This window comes from Balaenoptera acutorostrata, chromosome 10, assembly GCF_949987535.1.
Source record: "Balaenoptera acutorostrata chromosome 10, mBalAcu1.1, whole genome shotgun sequence".
NCBI lineage: Eukaryota > Metazoa > Chordata > Mammalia > Artiodactyla > Balaenopteridae > Balaenoptera > Balaenoptera acutorostrata.
Window position 1 is genome coordinate 106,420,117 of NC_080073.1, and position 15,998 is coordinate 106,436,114.

The 15,998-nt window shown below is 49.5% G+C and overlaps 1 protein-coding gene across 2 annotated transcripts in view; it reads left to right on the forward strand.

Annotated features, from left to right (window-relative positions):
- Positions 1–15,998, forward strand: part of GMDS (GDP-mannose 4,6-dehydratase) — a 486,505-nt gene that overhangs the window by 416,537 nt on the left and 53,970 nt on the right. For both annotated transcript variants that reach the window (XM_057554716.1, XM_057554715.1), the window contains exon 9: positions 2,618–2,714. In XM_057554716.1, the coding sequence (XP_057410699.1) occupies positions 2,618–2,714 (97 nt within the window). The remainder of the gene's footprint in view (positions 1–2,617; positions 2,715–15,998) is intronic.

The window sequence follows — 15,998 nt, forward strand, 5'->3', positions numbered from 1 at the left end:
TGTGGGCAGCGCGGCCTGCAGGTGCCTGCACGGCATCAACTCACTTCTAGTGCAGGTTCTTCCCCGTCTTTTCCCGCTTCAGCTGCTGTTACAGATGCCAGTGTTGGTCCAAGGCTGCAGGGCAGCCCAAGAGAGTCCATAGCAGTCGGGGAAGGTCCTGCCGAGCCGGCCGTCAGCCTGCTGGTGTGGACCGGAACCGGATGCTTTCCTGGGGTCAAGGGTGAGGATGTGTCAGTAACTCATCGCCTAAAGCAGGGGGGCAACTGCGGTCTGCAGGCCAGACCCCAGCCAAGGCTTGTTTTTTACTGTCCTCTAAGGATGTTTTTACTGTTTTAAAGGGTAGTTAAATTTTTTTTTAAAAAGATGACAATGAGGAAGAGAAGGAGGAGGCAGCGAATGAGGAAGAATACTTAGCAGAGCCTCGCGTGATGGCAAAGCTGAGCTCATCAGTGTCTGGCGCTTTACAGAAACAGTCCGGCAGCCCCTGGTCTGGAGACGCGACCAGCTTTGCCATGTTCCCTGTGCCACACGTGACCCCAGTCAGGGGACGCCTTTCCCGAGGCCTCGTCGACTTATATATGTATGTAGCTACGTGTGTGGTTTCAGAAAGATTCATTGTAAATACGTGGGTCTGAATCACCATTCCTCCAGCTTGTGGCCTCTGTTCAGACTCACCACCACGACGGGCGGTGTCACGTGTGTCCGTGTCGCCACGTCAGCCTGACCCATCGCAGATTACATGCCGAGCCGCAGCTGGAAGAAACAGCAAAACGTGCTTCTGGACCCTCTGGCTCCGTGCAGATGCCATCAGGAAGGCGTGTGCGGAGCTTGTTTCTCTTCGCGAGCGTGAAATGTGAACAAAAATAAAACTAAAACGCGCTCCTGAGAAACAGATATCCTTTACTGTTGATGAAAGCGTCACCAGAGAGAGGTTCCACTAAAACAACCAACTTTAGAATTAGATAGGCAATTTTTAAAAATCATGACTTTACCAAATATTCTCCCTTACTGTAGATATTGGCCAAGGTTTGGTCTTCATCCATCAGAGATGACAGGGCTCACCAGCCCCTCAGCCTTTCCCGTTTTACAGCAGTTTTAGTCGGCATACTCTAAAGCATCCACCCACCATATCCAGGTGAATGTTCCAAAAACTTAGCTCTGATCCTGCCAAATAAGTCTAGGCAAGGGTAAGAAATTAAACCAAATAAGTAAATTACCAAACACCCTTGTTTGAGTCATTAATATAAAAGTCATGGAAAATGCCAGTTGTACATTTTTTTTGTTGTTCAACATATTATGCTATAATTCTCTTTGTTGTGGGATGTTTTTCATATTTGCCTTTAGTACGTTGGCAAATCCAGCATGCTCATAAACTGATTACTCCTCCAACAATGAAATATTATCCTTATGCTGTCAAAAAGTGAATTGAGGATAGAACATTTGAGGGGTTGATCAGAAATAAAGCTTGTGAGGTCAGTTTAAGTCTCTGATACCCAATCTATGTCCAAAATACAACCACGATCAACATTTAATGTCCATCTTCAATGGCACCTGTAATTCACACAGTCAAGTAACTAACTTAATGCTCTATTCTTTCCTTTGATCTCCACTGTGACAGAATTGTCCTGTCACAGGATTCCTCACCAGCTGGTAAAGCAAACTAGGCCTGAGGATAAGCATTGAAGTCAGACATTACTTGGTAACTTCTTTTCTTTCTTTGCCAAAAAGTTCCATTTGTAGAAATAATTCAAATTATATAGTATTTTTTTGTTGTTTGGATATTAGTTTGTAGAAATCCAGAGGTCAGCTTTAAGCCAGTGGCTTCATTTCTGTAAAAGTGAGAACATAAAATGGAACTCCAGCAAGAAGCTGGTCTTGAAACTTGTGAACTTGCCCCTCAGCTTATGAGAAGAGGGGGCTGCTATTGGGATCCTGAACTGTTGTCGACTGTGGATGTTTAAGGAAGAAGACTTGTCCAAATAGCATCGTAGCTGAATCAGAGAAAGAAGAGATGCTGAAAGACCATCTCTTAGCAGGAAATCAACCGATTCATTATGCACTTTTTGGAGGTTTAATCATTTGGTGTTTATCAATGGGACCAACTGCTGCCTGGGTACAGCAAGGGCACTTGTATGGAATACGGGGATGAAATGAATGGTTAATTAGGGTATGAAACTTATTCTAAAATGGAATGCATTCAATTTACAATAAATACTCCTAAAACTACAAAAATAAAAAAAATAATAAGGAAGGGAGAGACAGGAGAGATTAATTCATAATAATTGACTTTATCAAGAATAGTCTAAAGAGGTACAGAATCTTTGAAATCCCTGAAAGTTGCCCAATTCCTTATTCTGGCTAATCTGTTCATTTCTGAGGTCTCACTTCTGAACATACCATGATTTTCCTTAAAGAGGAAGGAAGAGGCCTGCCCTTTTGACATAGATCTGGAAAGGCTTTAGAACCGCTGTTGCCCTCATAACACGGTTAAGCACCGGCCTGTGTTTCCTGAGTTAATGAGCTTCTGGCTCCTGCAGGGAGAAGCCACGCTGCCCGGCAGCCTGGCCTGAATCTCCCAAGCAGGTTGGGACTGATCAACTCTTTGTCTCCTTTCCAGGTGGGAAGGAGAGAATGAAAACGAAGTGGGCAGGTGCAAAGAGACTGGCAAAGTTCACGTGACCGTGGATCTCAAGTACTACCGGCCAACGGAAGTGGTAAGAGTCTCGGCCCTGGCGGCAGGGCCACCCCCGGCCGCGGGCTGGGAAAACACTAACTGGACATTGCAGTCAGGCTTCCCGGCTCTGCCCCGGGCTCTCTGTCGTCCCTCAGTGCGCGTTCCCCAAACCAGAGCCCAGGGAATTGAATTTGGGGTGTTATTCTCGCCACAAAATGCATTGCTGTATAAAGGAAAACAGGGTAACACACACCCAGGGAAAGAGCTGGTTTCAGAAATGGAGGCTCAGATCAAAGGCAGATCCCATCAAGGTAGTGGCCTGATTGATGGCTGAGCCCCGGTACCTGCAGGACGTCTGCCTTCCAAGGCCCCCCATGACCCGCAGGGTCTGGAGATCCCGGTGCACATGCTCACGTACACACACACGCACTCACACACACCCACATAAACACACTCATATGCACTCACACATGCTCACATACACTCACATGCACACTCTCACATACACTTACATATACACACGTACTCATACACACACATACACATACATACACACACATTCACACACACACACTCACACATGCACACACATGCACTCACATACACACGCACAAACCTGAGCGGTGTTAAGCCCTGCACACTTTTTAAGCCTCAGCTCAAGTACTGTCCTGGTTGTGAATCCTTTTCTGGCCGACATACTACCACCACTGAACTTTCTACTTTTTCCTTTGTATCTGTTGATACATTATATGCTATACAGAACTATATTATAACACTTATTATAATTTACTATACTCATCTGTTTACGTGTTTTTCTCCAAAGAGTTTCTCCAAACTCTTTGAGGAGAAGGACTTTTTTTACTATCTTAGATGATAAACTCAGTGCTTAATGATTATTGGTGGATGGGTGGATAAACGCATACATTTCTAAATACAGAAGTTCCTGTATATATTCAGACTTTTATTGAATGACTGAACACGCATTATCTATTAATTTGAGGGGTGAAAGAATATCCCCCTTGTTGACATAGGCATTTCTCTGACCCCTGCCCCTCACCCCGCAGTTTGCTGTTTGTCTTTCAGTTTTATCGATGGTCCTTTCTCCACCTGATATTTACTTTAGTATTTTTAAAAACATGACTAGCCACTAATTACTAATGTTTCTTACCGTACCAATCTGTAATAATACTTAATCAAATACTAAATTTTAAAATACAAAAAAATGAAAAGAAGTTCCTGTATAAAGAAATGACCTGCAGGTTGTTTGAGCATAACATGCTCCTTTCCTAGATTTATAAGAACTTCTAGCTTGGTGTTGTCACTTAAATGTGGGCCACGTTCACTGTGGTGACAAAACTCAACGTTTTAAAGGTACCTAAAGGTGATAGAAAGCAGCAGCTTCAGAGAGAAATGTTCAAACGTGGTGGTTCCCCAACGAAATGTATATTAACCCTGAAAATAGAATCCTGGAACCTGTTTTACCTGTGTTTGAACCGAATTCCTATCTGTTGTACAACTTTCTGAGATCAGAAAAGCCACGGTGAAGAAAGATCGAAAGTGAACCTGTCACCGGTAATCACCCTTCAAACTGTCTTGTTTCAAACAAAAGAAAACACTTCATTTCATGCGCTCTTACTCACAGGAGCGAATAAAAAGGAAAGGAAATCAGCAGTGCTTGGCGACTGGGGCTGCGGAGGCTGCATTGTCCTGGCCCGGGCGGGGCCGGTCTTTGACACACAGTGAACAATGGTGCTGATGGGGGTGGGTGTGGCCAGCAGAGGATGTGCTGGTCCCAGGGAGGGGACACCAGCGCGCTCCTGCTGACACAGCAAGGAGACCCGGCTGTGGAGCCTCCCACCGGGCCCACAGATGGGCCACGGGCTCTCGTTTTCCTGGGACATAAACAGGCAGCTTTTTTTCTGTGCTCGCGAATGAAAACTGTCACCTCAGAGTGGAAAACGGACGGAGCCAACCCTCAACCCCTGTAACAACGTCACCGTGGCCCTTCTCGTTTCCAGAGCTAGGAGGTCGTGAAGAACAGCTTGTCTGTCAACCTTCCTTGGGCACCGTGTGGGGTTGATAAGGACCCTTGGGCTCACGAGACGGTTCTTGAAGTCCCTGTGGACCCTCTTTCCTGGCGAGGCTCCGTCCTTTTGTTCTGGCCGGTGGCCCTGTCGTACCTGTTCTGCAACTCTGTTTGCACAAAAGGTGTTTGAACGCGAGTGTGCCCTCCTGTTTCCTAGGCTCTTCTCTCACCCATCGAGCTCTCCCCACCACCCGGATCCCCTTTACTGCCTCTGGTCTTGGATTTTGAAGCCTGCGGTAATTTTGTCCCCTCCACTCAGCACAGGGCTCAGTCGGGCAAGCCTTCTTGTGTGGTGAGCCTAAACTTTTCACCTCATTCCTCAGAACAGCAGTTTTCCCAGAACTTGGATCGGCTTGACAGCCTTACCTGGAGTTGCCTCGGGGGTGACGGTGTTCCTCCAGGTGAAAGGGGATGAGACCTGGAGCCCGCCTGCGAGCTTGCACTTGGGTCTATGCCGTAAACAACACACCCAGGGGGTCGCTGGCACGAGGCCTGAGAAGCACTTGATGTGGGGAGACGTGTAATTCTCCGTGTCCAGCTGTGTCCTTCCCTTTTCTGTGGTCAAGTCCATCTTCCAAGTACCACAGCCTCCTTCTCATCCTTCCTCGCTTTCTAGAAAAGCTTGTTCTCCTGATCAGCTCTCATCCTGTGTCTTCAGCACCTAGGACACCCCGGAGACAAACGCATAAACTAGATCTTCTTAGAGTCCAGTGGGTCCAGAATGATAGAAAGAAAAAAAAATGCCGTAAAGAAAATTTGGGGGGAAAAAGCAGGTCATAGAACACCGGTATCCTAAAGCAAGACTAAAGGGAGATAAAGATTTACATTGTTTTCTGAATGAGATTCAGACCAAGGCAGGCTGTTTACGCAGCGCAGGCCAGCGCTGACCCCAAAGAGGCTGCCAGTGATTCTGTACAGAGCAGACCTCCCAGCCGAAAGCCTTTCCCTCGCTGATTTTGTCGCCACAAAATCTTTGGTCCTGCTTCTGCTCCAGAGTGGAAACTCCTGAAAGTTTTTGTTCTGAGCTTAGGACTCTGGCGTGCAGTTGAGCTGAGCGGAGTCCCATTTTCTGGTTCCCTCTCTGGACACCTCTGGGCTTCCCTTGAATGTTTAGGAGTTTTACTGCTGTGGGGGGCTTCATCCTGGAAATTGGACTTTACATTTCCCATTGCCCCTGAATCCCAGCATTGGTGATGGCAACACGAATACTTGGGTCCTGTACCTCTGTCCCCTCTGGCGTTTTCTCTGCCTGTACATGTACGCAGAGCCCTGGCATCGTGCATTTGTGTGCAGGGAAGAAGTGGGGTTGGGCTTAAGGCCAGACGGCCTGAGTTACCAGATGTGTGATCTCAGGCGTGTTACTTCTCAGTGCCTCTGTTTGGCTGTCTTTAAAGATGGGATTAATAGTCAAACTTCTTTCAAAGAATTGCTGGAGAATTAAGAGAGTCACTTACACAAAGCGCTCATTAGAGCAGTGTCTGGCACGTGGTAAAATACCAATATTGATGCTGTTATTGTTAGTTATTCATTCATTCAGCAAATGTTTACCAAACCCTGTGTTAGACCCTAAGAATTCAGCATGGACGAGACAGACACATGCGGCCCTCATGGAGAGTGTGGAGAGGAATAGGTCAGTTACTCAAGTCGAGTGCCTTTTGAAAAGTAGAAGGACGTCACTGGTGAAGTGTATGTATTAACCACTAAAAAGTCAATAACATGGTATAATCAGGGCTTCTAGCAAACACTAATAGGTACTCTGATTTTTTATTCTTGTTTTATCTTGATTTTTATCCTTTCTGACCCTCTTTCTGAAGATTCAGTAGCTATTCAGTGGTATGGAATTGTCATGTAAATAGGAGAAAATTAACATTGACCTATTACTTAATTTAAAATAATAACAAACATGTCTTCTTTTCTGTTTGAGAATTTTTAACTTGGAAAATTCACAAAGGTTGGATTAGGAAGTATTCATCCTAATGTGCCAAATTTAATGACGCCAAATGTTCAGTTCACTTAAAAAAAAAAAAAAAAAGCTAAGATTTTTTTTTTTTCAGTGAAACAAACAAAAAAATTGCTTTTTTTCTGCAGAGCATTTTAGGAAGTGGCATGGGAAACACATTAACAGACCGAAATTGAAATCACCTATTTTCCATGAAAAATGTCTTGATTTAAACTCTACTGGGTGATGGAGCTAAGTTTTTCCTTGCTGTATTATTTGTGTTTAACATTCGATTTTCTTGCCATTGTATTTCTAATGTCCTCAGCTGTGATTGGTTTTTGCTTTCTTTGCTTAGATACTTAATGTTTATTCGCATTCTTTATAGATATTAGAAAAAATTCCTGAGTTAAAATCTAGAGCTGGGAAAGCAGTAACTTCAAAGAAGGCCAACAAGCTAGTTAAAGCAACACCTTCCTTCAGTAAAAACATGTGGCCTGTTTCTAATCAAATTACCATATGCTCGTTGAGTTGTCCCCTCTGCAAACTTTTCCTAATATTTTTCTGTAAATGATGTTAAGTTAAATGGCCCATAATTGCTTGTTCTATCTCATAGCCCTGTTTAGAATAATGCTGGGTAACACTTTCCAGACCTCAGGAATCTGATCTGTCAGCAGAGGACTTGTATAAATACCAGTTAGAGCTTCGCCCAGCGCCATACCTGGACACTGGGGGTCTTGAAACGGTCCCTTCTTCCCCCGTAGCTGTTCTCACCCCCTCGCACACGTCCCTGCCCTTAGCAGGAAACTGGACCCTCCCTTCCCCGCGGATCCGTCTCCTCCAGCTCTGCCAGAAGCGCCCATCTCTCCCCGTCCGGATCCCTCTGACCTCCAGGGCTCTAATCCCACCCCTACGCCCCTGCTTTCCTTTGTTCCTCGTCTGGATGGTGGGGGCCAGGCGGAGGGGGGGCAGACACAGCAGTGAGGGGCGAGCCCCTCTCTCTGCTCCGGGACCTGGAAGAGGAGAGGCCGGGCTCCTTATTCTGTAAGCGTCAACTTGCAGGCCCAGCGTTCTCTGCTTTTATAACTGCCCGAGCGCAACGGCGTGGAATGCTGTCACAATGCTTCCTCTTTTGTAATTATTCTCTGAACTTCTCACTGCTTGTATTTTATAAGTAGTTTATATCTCGAAATCACTGTTTATGTATTGTAAGCCTCCCTCTTCTGCTCCTCGTACTAATCTTTCTATCCCTCCTTAATCGCGCTGGCCTTTCCTGCCCTTTTCCTTCCTTGAACTTAACCGAGAGAGCTGTAGTTTCAGTCTCTCCAGTTGAGTCTCAGCTGTTCCACAGTGCGGCCTCCGTGCTTCACAGGACCCCATACGGAACCCCCAGGGTGGGTGACGTTCCTCCTAAAGCCTGGGCTCTTCCCTCGGCTCCTGTCCCCTCAAGACCGTTTACGTCTAATGAAATAATAATTGTGTCCCGACCATAATGCCCCCGACTTCCTCCTGTTTTTCCTTGAAGGGTTTATGATTAGATTCAGATTAGAATGATGCCGTTAAAGACTTAAATACCTCGGTGAACATACATAACTATATACCTTCCCTTATATTAAAAAAAAAAATTTTTTTGTTTGCATCCAAAAATCTCCCCGGTAGCCTTAATGTAGATGCTTTCATTCCTTGTACCAATAGGGAATTCCTATAAAATCTGTACCTTTGTTCCAAAAAAGCTGAGCAGGTAATGACTATCCTCATTTGTAATCATAGTAATGACCTCTTGACATCTACAACATAAATTCCAACATCTTGGAAATGTGTTGTAGCCTCTGCAGCTACTTTCTTTAGGAAGAGCAATCTGTTCCCGAGCTCAGCCGCTACCTGCAGGGGCTCTGGTCACTCACAGGAGAGAATTCCTCCCGGAGATGCGACCAGCCACTCTCTCTTCACTCTCATCTCCGGCCACTGACATCTGTATTCCAGAATTTTAGGAATCCCTATTTGCTGTTTGTTTCTTAAATCAGCAGTGCTGTTCCCGTTCTATCAAGCCATAATTATCTTCTGAAATAACTGTAATTCAGAAGGCTTTTCATGGAGATTTCATAGATAACACTATCTGTGTTTCCTTCTTCCACCTGTTCTGCTCTATGTGTCCGACAAGGCTCATAATTCCTTAGCAAGTTTGATTGTCTGTCCTAGCACAGTGTTCACTTGTGGACACTAGCTATTCTGGGTCCCCCAGAGCTGCGTCCCTGTCTGTCTGCACTGGCCTTTCTCTTCCCTCGAGGCCTCCCTGGCTTCGCTTCCACACCCCCGGCTCAGGGCCGACTGGTCTCCTCGCTCACGGGCACGTCTGCTGGCACAGTTGAGCGCTCACTTGACTGCCGTGGTCGGAAGCCCCCGAGCTGCTCCCCACAGCTGATGGTCTCGCTTCCGAACTCGGCAGCTCTGCTGGGCCTCCTGCACAGTCACACCTGACGTGCCTGGCCTGCTGGTGAACACCCGGCTCCGCTCAGCCGCTGTTCCAAGCAGGCGCTGTACCTAACAGCCAGGTCCGCTTTGTGCCTTTTGTAATGCAGCCCTAAACTAAGAAACGGGCCAGTGCCCAGGTACTAAAAGATTCTGCAGTTTTTAGGATTCGTTGCAGGAATCCTTTAGTGCATTCATCACATACATTTAAAATATAATTCTTATTTACCTTCAGCTTCTCGGAAGGTATATCAGCACATATAGAGTATCCCTGTAGGGTTGAGGCCTTAGAGACTTAATTCAGAAGGAGTGTTTATTGAATTCCTGCTGTGGAAGTGAGTCCTCGTAGCAGGTGGGTGAGGGAAGGCCCTCAGCCGGCAGTGCGTCTCCCCCAGGGGAGGGTCGGCTCGGCAGCTGCAGGCCGGGCCGGGGCAGGAGCAGTGGGGCGCTCACTGGACCAGGCGGTGGCGGCCAGAAGAACAGTGGCAGGCGCCATGACGCTGCAGAGGTGGAGGGCACAGGGTCCGGGACCAGATCGGGCGGTGACGCGCAGGTGGTGGGAACTGGGGTGCCGTCTCCCCGTCGGGGACCCGGGGACAGGACTCCCTTCGCGGGGCAGGGGCCTCAGGGCCTCGGGGCGCCGGTGGCCTGGTGTGGAGGAAGGCAGTCGGGTTTGGGGCTACGTGTCCGTGAGGCGAGTTGAGGCCCTGAGAGGGGCATTTGGGGCAGGGGGTCGTGAGCAGGAGCTGGTCCCCGGCCAGGCAGCTTTGGATGCAGGAGGTCAGTCTCAGAAACTCGGTCTGAGGAGATTGGTTAAGAATTCATATATGAAGCATTCGCGTCCGAGAGCCACGGGGCCGGACGAACGTGTTCCCCAGCCTCCAGCACGAGCGCCTGCCTTCGAGGCTCCTCAGGGGCTTAAAGGGCTGATGCCAGAGAGTTGACATGAACTGGAAGGCGATTCCTGCCTCAGCTCAGGCAAACTGCGTTTCAGGGATAAGCAGAGACCTGGTTCCTAACTGGCGTGCCCTGGAAGGCGGGAGGCGAAGCATCTTGGTTCGTACGGGTGGAAGGCTCGCCTGAGTGTAAGGTGCTTTCATTACTGTCATCATTGTAATTATCGCCGTCAGCAGCATCGTACAGGCCTGTGAAGCCATTAGTTATCAGAAGACATCTGAAAGCCTTCCTCGAGCTCTTCAGCTCCTGATGTTTTCGTGTTTTTCAACATGTCTTTAGTTTTGGCCCCGAAATCTTCGGGCAGAAAAGGCCATTTGCTGCTTAGCGCGGCCAGCTCTGCTTCTTGATCCTATGGTGGAGCCGACGGTCCTGGTGAAAGGTGAGGAGGTGGGTTTCCCCTCAGATTCTGCGAAAGTCTGTTCCCAGAGGCTGTTCCAGGCCCCGGGATCCAGCACGTTCCAGGGCGACCCCCGGAACTTCAGTATCACTGACGGGCTAGAGACCAGCCGCCATCTGTCACTTCCCTGCCCCCTCATCCTCCTCCTCCCGCAGAAATCTTCCCGCGAAAACCCGTCTCTGTGCTTGCTTCTCAGAGGCAGCTGGACATCACTTTTACAGCCGAAAATCTATGTTGGTTTCCTATTGCTGCTGCAACAAACGATCACAGAGCAGCTGAAAACTGCACAAACGCGTTATCTTACAGTTCCAGAGGTCAGAAGCTGAACTGAGTTTCACGGGACTAAAATCAAGGCATTGACAGAGCTGGGCTCCTTCTGGAGAGGGCTCTACTGGGAGAAAATACGGAATTAATCACTTTGACCCGTTGCTGGACCACAGTGTCTCCTGCTGTGTGGAAAACACATTATTAATCACCTTGAGGAGGAGGAAGAGTTGGAAGATTCTAGTTAACTGTCAGTTTAAAGTTTCAGACACACCCTCAAAAGACACAGTGAACGTGCACCTGGGCCACCGCAGACAAGGTCCAACCACACATACGTCTGAGGGAGCGCCAGGCGAGGGCACGAGAACAGTAGGATCTGGGGGAGATTTGTGGCTTAAAAGGAGACCCCGAGAGCGTTCCGGGTTGGGAATGAAGCAGTGGCACTGCGGAGACGTGGTGCAGGGACCACGAGGTCTCCCGTGGAGACGCCGGGGCCCCTTCCAGGCTCCCCCGCGGTGCACCCTCCGCTGTCTGGGCAGCGCTCGGCCCTCCTCCCCTCTCTTCTCACCCTCTTCTTCTTCCTGCATTTTGACCTCTTTTCCTTCCTTCCTGCTCTTGCTGTTGTGAGTCTCACAACCATCCAGGAGTCATCCTTAAGCCCTACAGAGTCCCTCTGCCTCTGAGATCACCCACCTGTCCTTTGACAGGTGTCTTCTGACCACTGACCAGTCACACTCTGAGGCGTCCCCTTAACCAGTTCCGTTAAGTTAGTTAAACACGGTTCTTGGTGGAGACTGACTCTTAAACAGTTCGCAGCTGTTGTGATTCACGGGCAATGTCGGGAACAGGGAGGACCCTTCTCTCCTAAGACAGGGATTTGTTAATCTCATAAACATGGGTCCTTAACAGTCGTTCCAAGAAGATCAATCTAAATACGCTTTTATTCATTTTTTTACATATTCTTCGACTTTATAATGAAATGTCTTCCTATTTTTCAGGGATTTTTGTTGAGAATGAAATTAATTCTATGCAGAGTGATATTAGAAAGGCACGGTACATTTTAAATTCAGATTGTTTCTATTATTTTTGGAAAATAGGTCAGCAGAGGAAATGAGGCAACTGTGATCCTCTAAAACCACAGTTGAACTTGGGGGAATATGTCGAGTTTTCTCTAAGGCATGTTAAGATGTTGAACAGAAATATTCGATTTAGTTTTAGTTTTGGAAGGTTAGGCTTGCAGTGTCTTCCTCTTTGTGCACCTATTTTGGTAAAACTTTCAGTCAAATGTATTGAAGTAGGCTTTGGATATGCTGTCCAAAACAGGTATCCAAAATACAGTTTTTATTACTGTTACATTTCCCAGATGAAGAGGAGTGACCTGATTGAGGATGGCTCTCTTGCTAAAAATGTTAACTTACAGTGACAGGGTGAAGAAATCAGAATTCTAACGGCTTGTGGATCAGATCAATAGGAAAAACAAAAGAGAGAGAATGTGGGTCAGAACAGTTGTGATTTTCCTCTGAGGTCCTTGTGCCGAGTGCCACCTGCTGAGGTGAGAGAGGAGCCGTTCTCACAGCCTGGCTCATCCGTGGACGTGGCCTGCATGCCCGTGGACGTGGCACTTGTTCTGGGGTCCATGGACGTGACCTGCGTGCCCATGGACGCGGAGCCTGTTCTGGGGCCCGTGGACGTGGCCTGCATGCCCGTGGACGCAGAGCCTGTTCTGGGCCCGTGGACGTGGCCTGCATGCCTGTGGGCGTGGAGCCTGTTCTGGGGGTCCATGGACGTGGCCTGCATGCCCATGGATGTGGCGCCTGTTCTGGCGCCCATGGACGTGGCCTGCATGCCCATGGACGCAGAGCCTGTTCTGGGGTCCATGGACGTGACCTGCGTGCCCATGGACGCAGAGCCTGTTCTGGGGCCCGTGGACGTGGCCTGCATGCCCGTGGACGTGGTCTGTCTTCGGGTTGGTGAATATGACATGCTCTCTTCGTGAACCAGCCCCTCGCAGCTGCCCTACAGGTGGGGTGGCTGCCGCTCCCTTGGCATCATCTCCTCCCCCGGCGCTCAGGGAGGCCGAGCAGCCAGGGGTGGGGACAGGGACAAACAGCCCTGGGGTGGGCGGCGAGAGCCTGGCCCGGTCACTGCGTGGTGCTGGACGACCGCACCCCAGCCCCGAGGGCGTGAGGGCAGCTCAGCATCCACTGCAGCGAAGCCAGGACGGCTTGTCCCATCAGGACAGCGGTGGCCAAGGCCACGGGGCTAACTGTTGGTTTCTTTAACATATTTACCAAAAGGCCGGCGCTTCCCTCCTGACATCAGGTTTGTCTGGCTAAACGTGAAACAAAGCCTTTGCCTGTCCAATGGGAGTGTCCACCGAGGTCACGTTTCTTCCCGTCCAGCTGCCTCACATCCGAGTCTGGATCCTACATAGTCTTGTGTTCACAGCTTCATTGCTCTGGGGCAAACACAGACCCCACGGCCGTGGCTTTCGGCTTTCTTCAGCAGGAACACCTTTGCACACATGCTTAGGTTGATGTCAGTCTTCCTGACTCAGGTGCCCCGCTCCTCGGCTGCCCTCCCCGACCCTGGCTAAATAACGTTTAGGTTGTTCTGTCCCCAGCCTCTGCTGAAATCCAAACCAAACCATCCACTGCCTACTAGAAATACTCTCCTTTCCTTGTCTGCATTTTTCATGACGTTGCTCTATTTTTTTAAGTAATTCAACCTCTTTTCTGTCTTCCTTCCTCATCTTTATAATTTTTCCAGGCAGCTGGACTTTATTTCTGATACCCTTATACTTTATGGTCTGTATCCCAGGCTCAAAACTAAAGTGTGTATTTATTTTAAACGTGAGTCGACGATGTCATTATTTCTCCTGCATCTTCTGTCTGTGTGACATTTTGTGCCCTGACCCTCACGTAGACAGTAGGTCAGGGTGTGGTTTTTGCAGGTATTGTTCATGTAAACCACTGGCAGTGGTTTTAGTTTATTCATCAAAAGGAAACAGGGAGGGGAAACACTGGGGTCAGATACGTAGGGGTTAAGATAGAAGGCGGCGTTTGAAAGTGGCGCCTTTGGCTTCATCTTCACGTTCCCCTGACTCAGCATCCGTTTCCCCGTCTTCTGAATGAAGGATGACCGTGCTAAACTACAGAAAAGTACTGGGAAGGGAGCTTAGCGTGTGTGAAGCAGCTTGAGATCTCACGACCAAAGATACCGTATTCGTGTAAGCTGCTGCAATTGTTATCAAAGGAAACCCCTCAGAGCGGACTCTGGATTCACCTGCCTGCGCTGGTCAGCACCCGCTGCGTCCGCCGGGAGCCCCGAGCCCCTCCCCTCTTGGAGGTGCCTGTCTCGGTCCTAGAGTCCGTTTCTGGGTGTCGGAGAGAATCAGAGGCGGTCCCGGCCCTGGAAGTTAAAACAGAGGACACGTGCCGGGTGTCCGCCGGCACTCAGGTCGGGGGGGGACGGGCGCAGGTTTGCAGGGCACCTGCTGTGGGTGACTCGCCAGCGGATGCCTGCCGGCTGGCACACCCTGTCTCCCTGGACACTCAGGATGGCGCTTGTGAGGCCCTGTTAGCACCCCTCCACCCAGCTGGTCCTGTGCGGCCGGCGCACTGCACGGAGTCCCACCGAAGAACTTTCCAACTTCCCCAAGGCACCTTAGGGGTGGAGACCGGGGCGCGTCGGTGGCCGAAGTCTCGGGTGAAGACAGACCCAACGCACAGAGATAAGCGAGGTGGACTGAATGTGTGAAAATGGCGAGGAATACCCCAAACGTGCAGGCTGTGTATGGGGCGGGTTCAGTGCAAACAGTGGCCGAATGGTTTTCTCCACTTGCTTCCCAGCGATGCTCTCCTTCCGGGATAAAGGTCAGCGCCGTTGTGGGTGTGCGAGTGTCCGTGTGTCCTTAGAGACGTGACCGGAGACCACGTAACAGTGAGGTCTGGGCCCAGGTAGGAGTGGCAAGCGTGTGCGGCTGGGGGCCGCCTGGCCTGCAGGGCTCAGGCCAGGTGCCCTGCTGTCTCCAGAAGGCTGCCCAGAAGTTACCTGTCTGCGAGGGCCCATCTCAGAGCAGCTGCGAGTGGTCTGGGGGCTCCGGACCTGCAGGGACGGGACAGCCGCGCGCCGGGTCTGCACTCGGAGGCTGTGTCCCCCATGCCCGCTTTTGGTTTCAGCCTTGTGGAGAAGCACATGGAAGCTGATTCTCCCCAGGGCAAAAATGCTCGAATACAACAATTTTTTATGTAATTTTAGGGAAGCATCGATCCTTCCCAGTCTTCACGCTGAGAAAGTCAAATTGAACGGCCCAGTCTGTCCTTTCCTCTCTGGTCCCAAGTTTTCGCTTGGCTCCAGTATTCTTTATAGGGTTTTATTTTCTAAATGCCCATTTTGAGTGATTAGAACTTTGTAGAAACTGATGATGTGTAGTCGTCCCCTCACGCATCTGTAGCTAAGCCCCCCACAAATTCAGTGGGCACTGTGGAAAAGCGAGACGGCTTTCCCTACCCCACAGACCATGGAGAGCTCTCACCCCCCAGGGAGGAGATTTGTAGGACCCACACACTGAACTTGGCAACTTCAAAAGATCATTTACCGATTAAAGTTAAATTGACAGTGGAAGTTTGAAAGTCAAGATTCTGTGCGCAGATAGCCTTGGTCTTCTGACCCATCTTCAGGAAGCTCTGGGTCAACATGGGCCGTGTCTATGCAGTCGTACGTTTTGGATGCTTTGTGGTGGATGCTCAGTTCTCTGGTGGCTGAAGGTCTGTGGGACCACGACCCGTTGATTCCGTGCAGGGTACAGAGCGCGTGGCCATTGAGTGATGACTGAGCAAGGGAACCCCACAGATAGATGCAGAGGAGGGATTCGAGCATCAGCTCGCCGTGTCGGGGGTTGGACCCATCAGTTTGATGGACTGCCTCTCCCAGGTTGGTGATGTATCTGCCGTGGTCTCAGCCGTGATGCAGATCAGCTTGTCAGGCCTGTGCACGCAGATGTCTCTCCCTGTCTTGCGGGAGGGGCGGGGTATCAGCAGGGTTTAGAGACAAAGTCGACTTGAAGGCGAGGAGGTGAGAGCCCAGCCGCTGCAGGGGACGCGTTGACAGGCGGTGAGTCCCGGGATCCCTGCCGCTGAGCACGGGCTCAGACTCTGGGGACTCGGGCGACGTAAAAACGATCTTTTAAGATCAGAAGTCATTTACCTTGTGA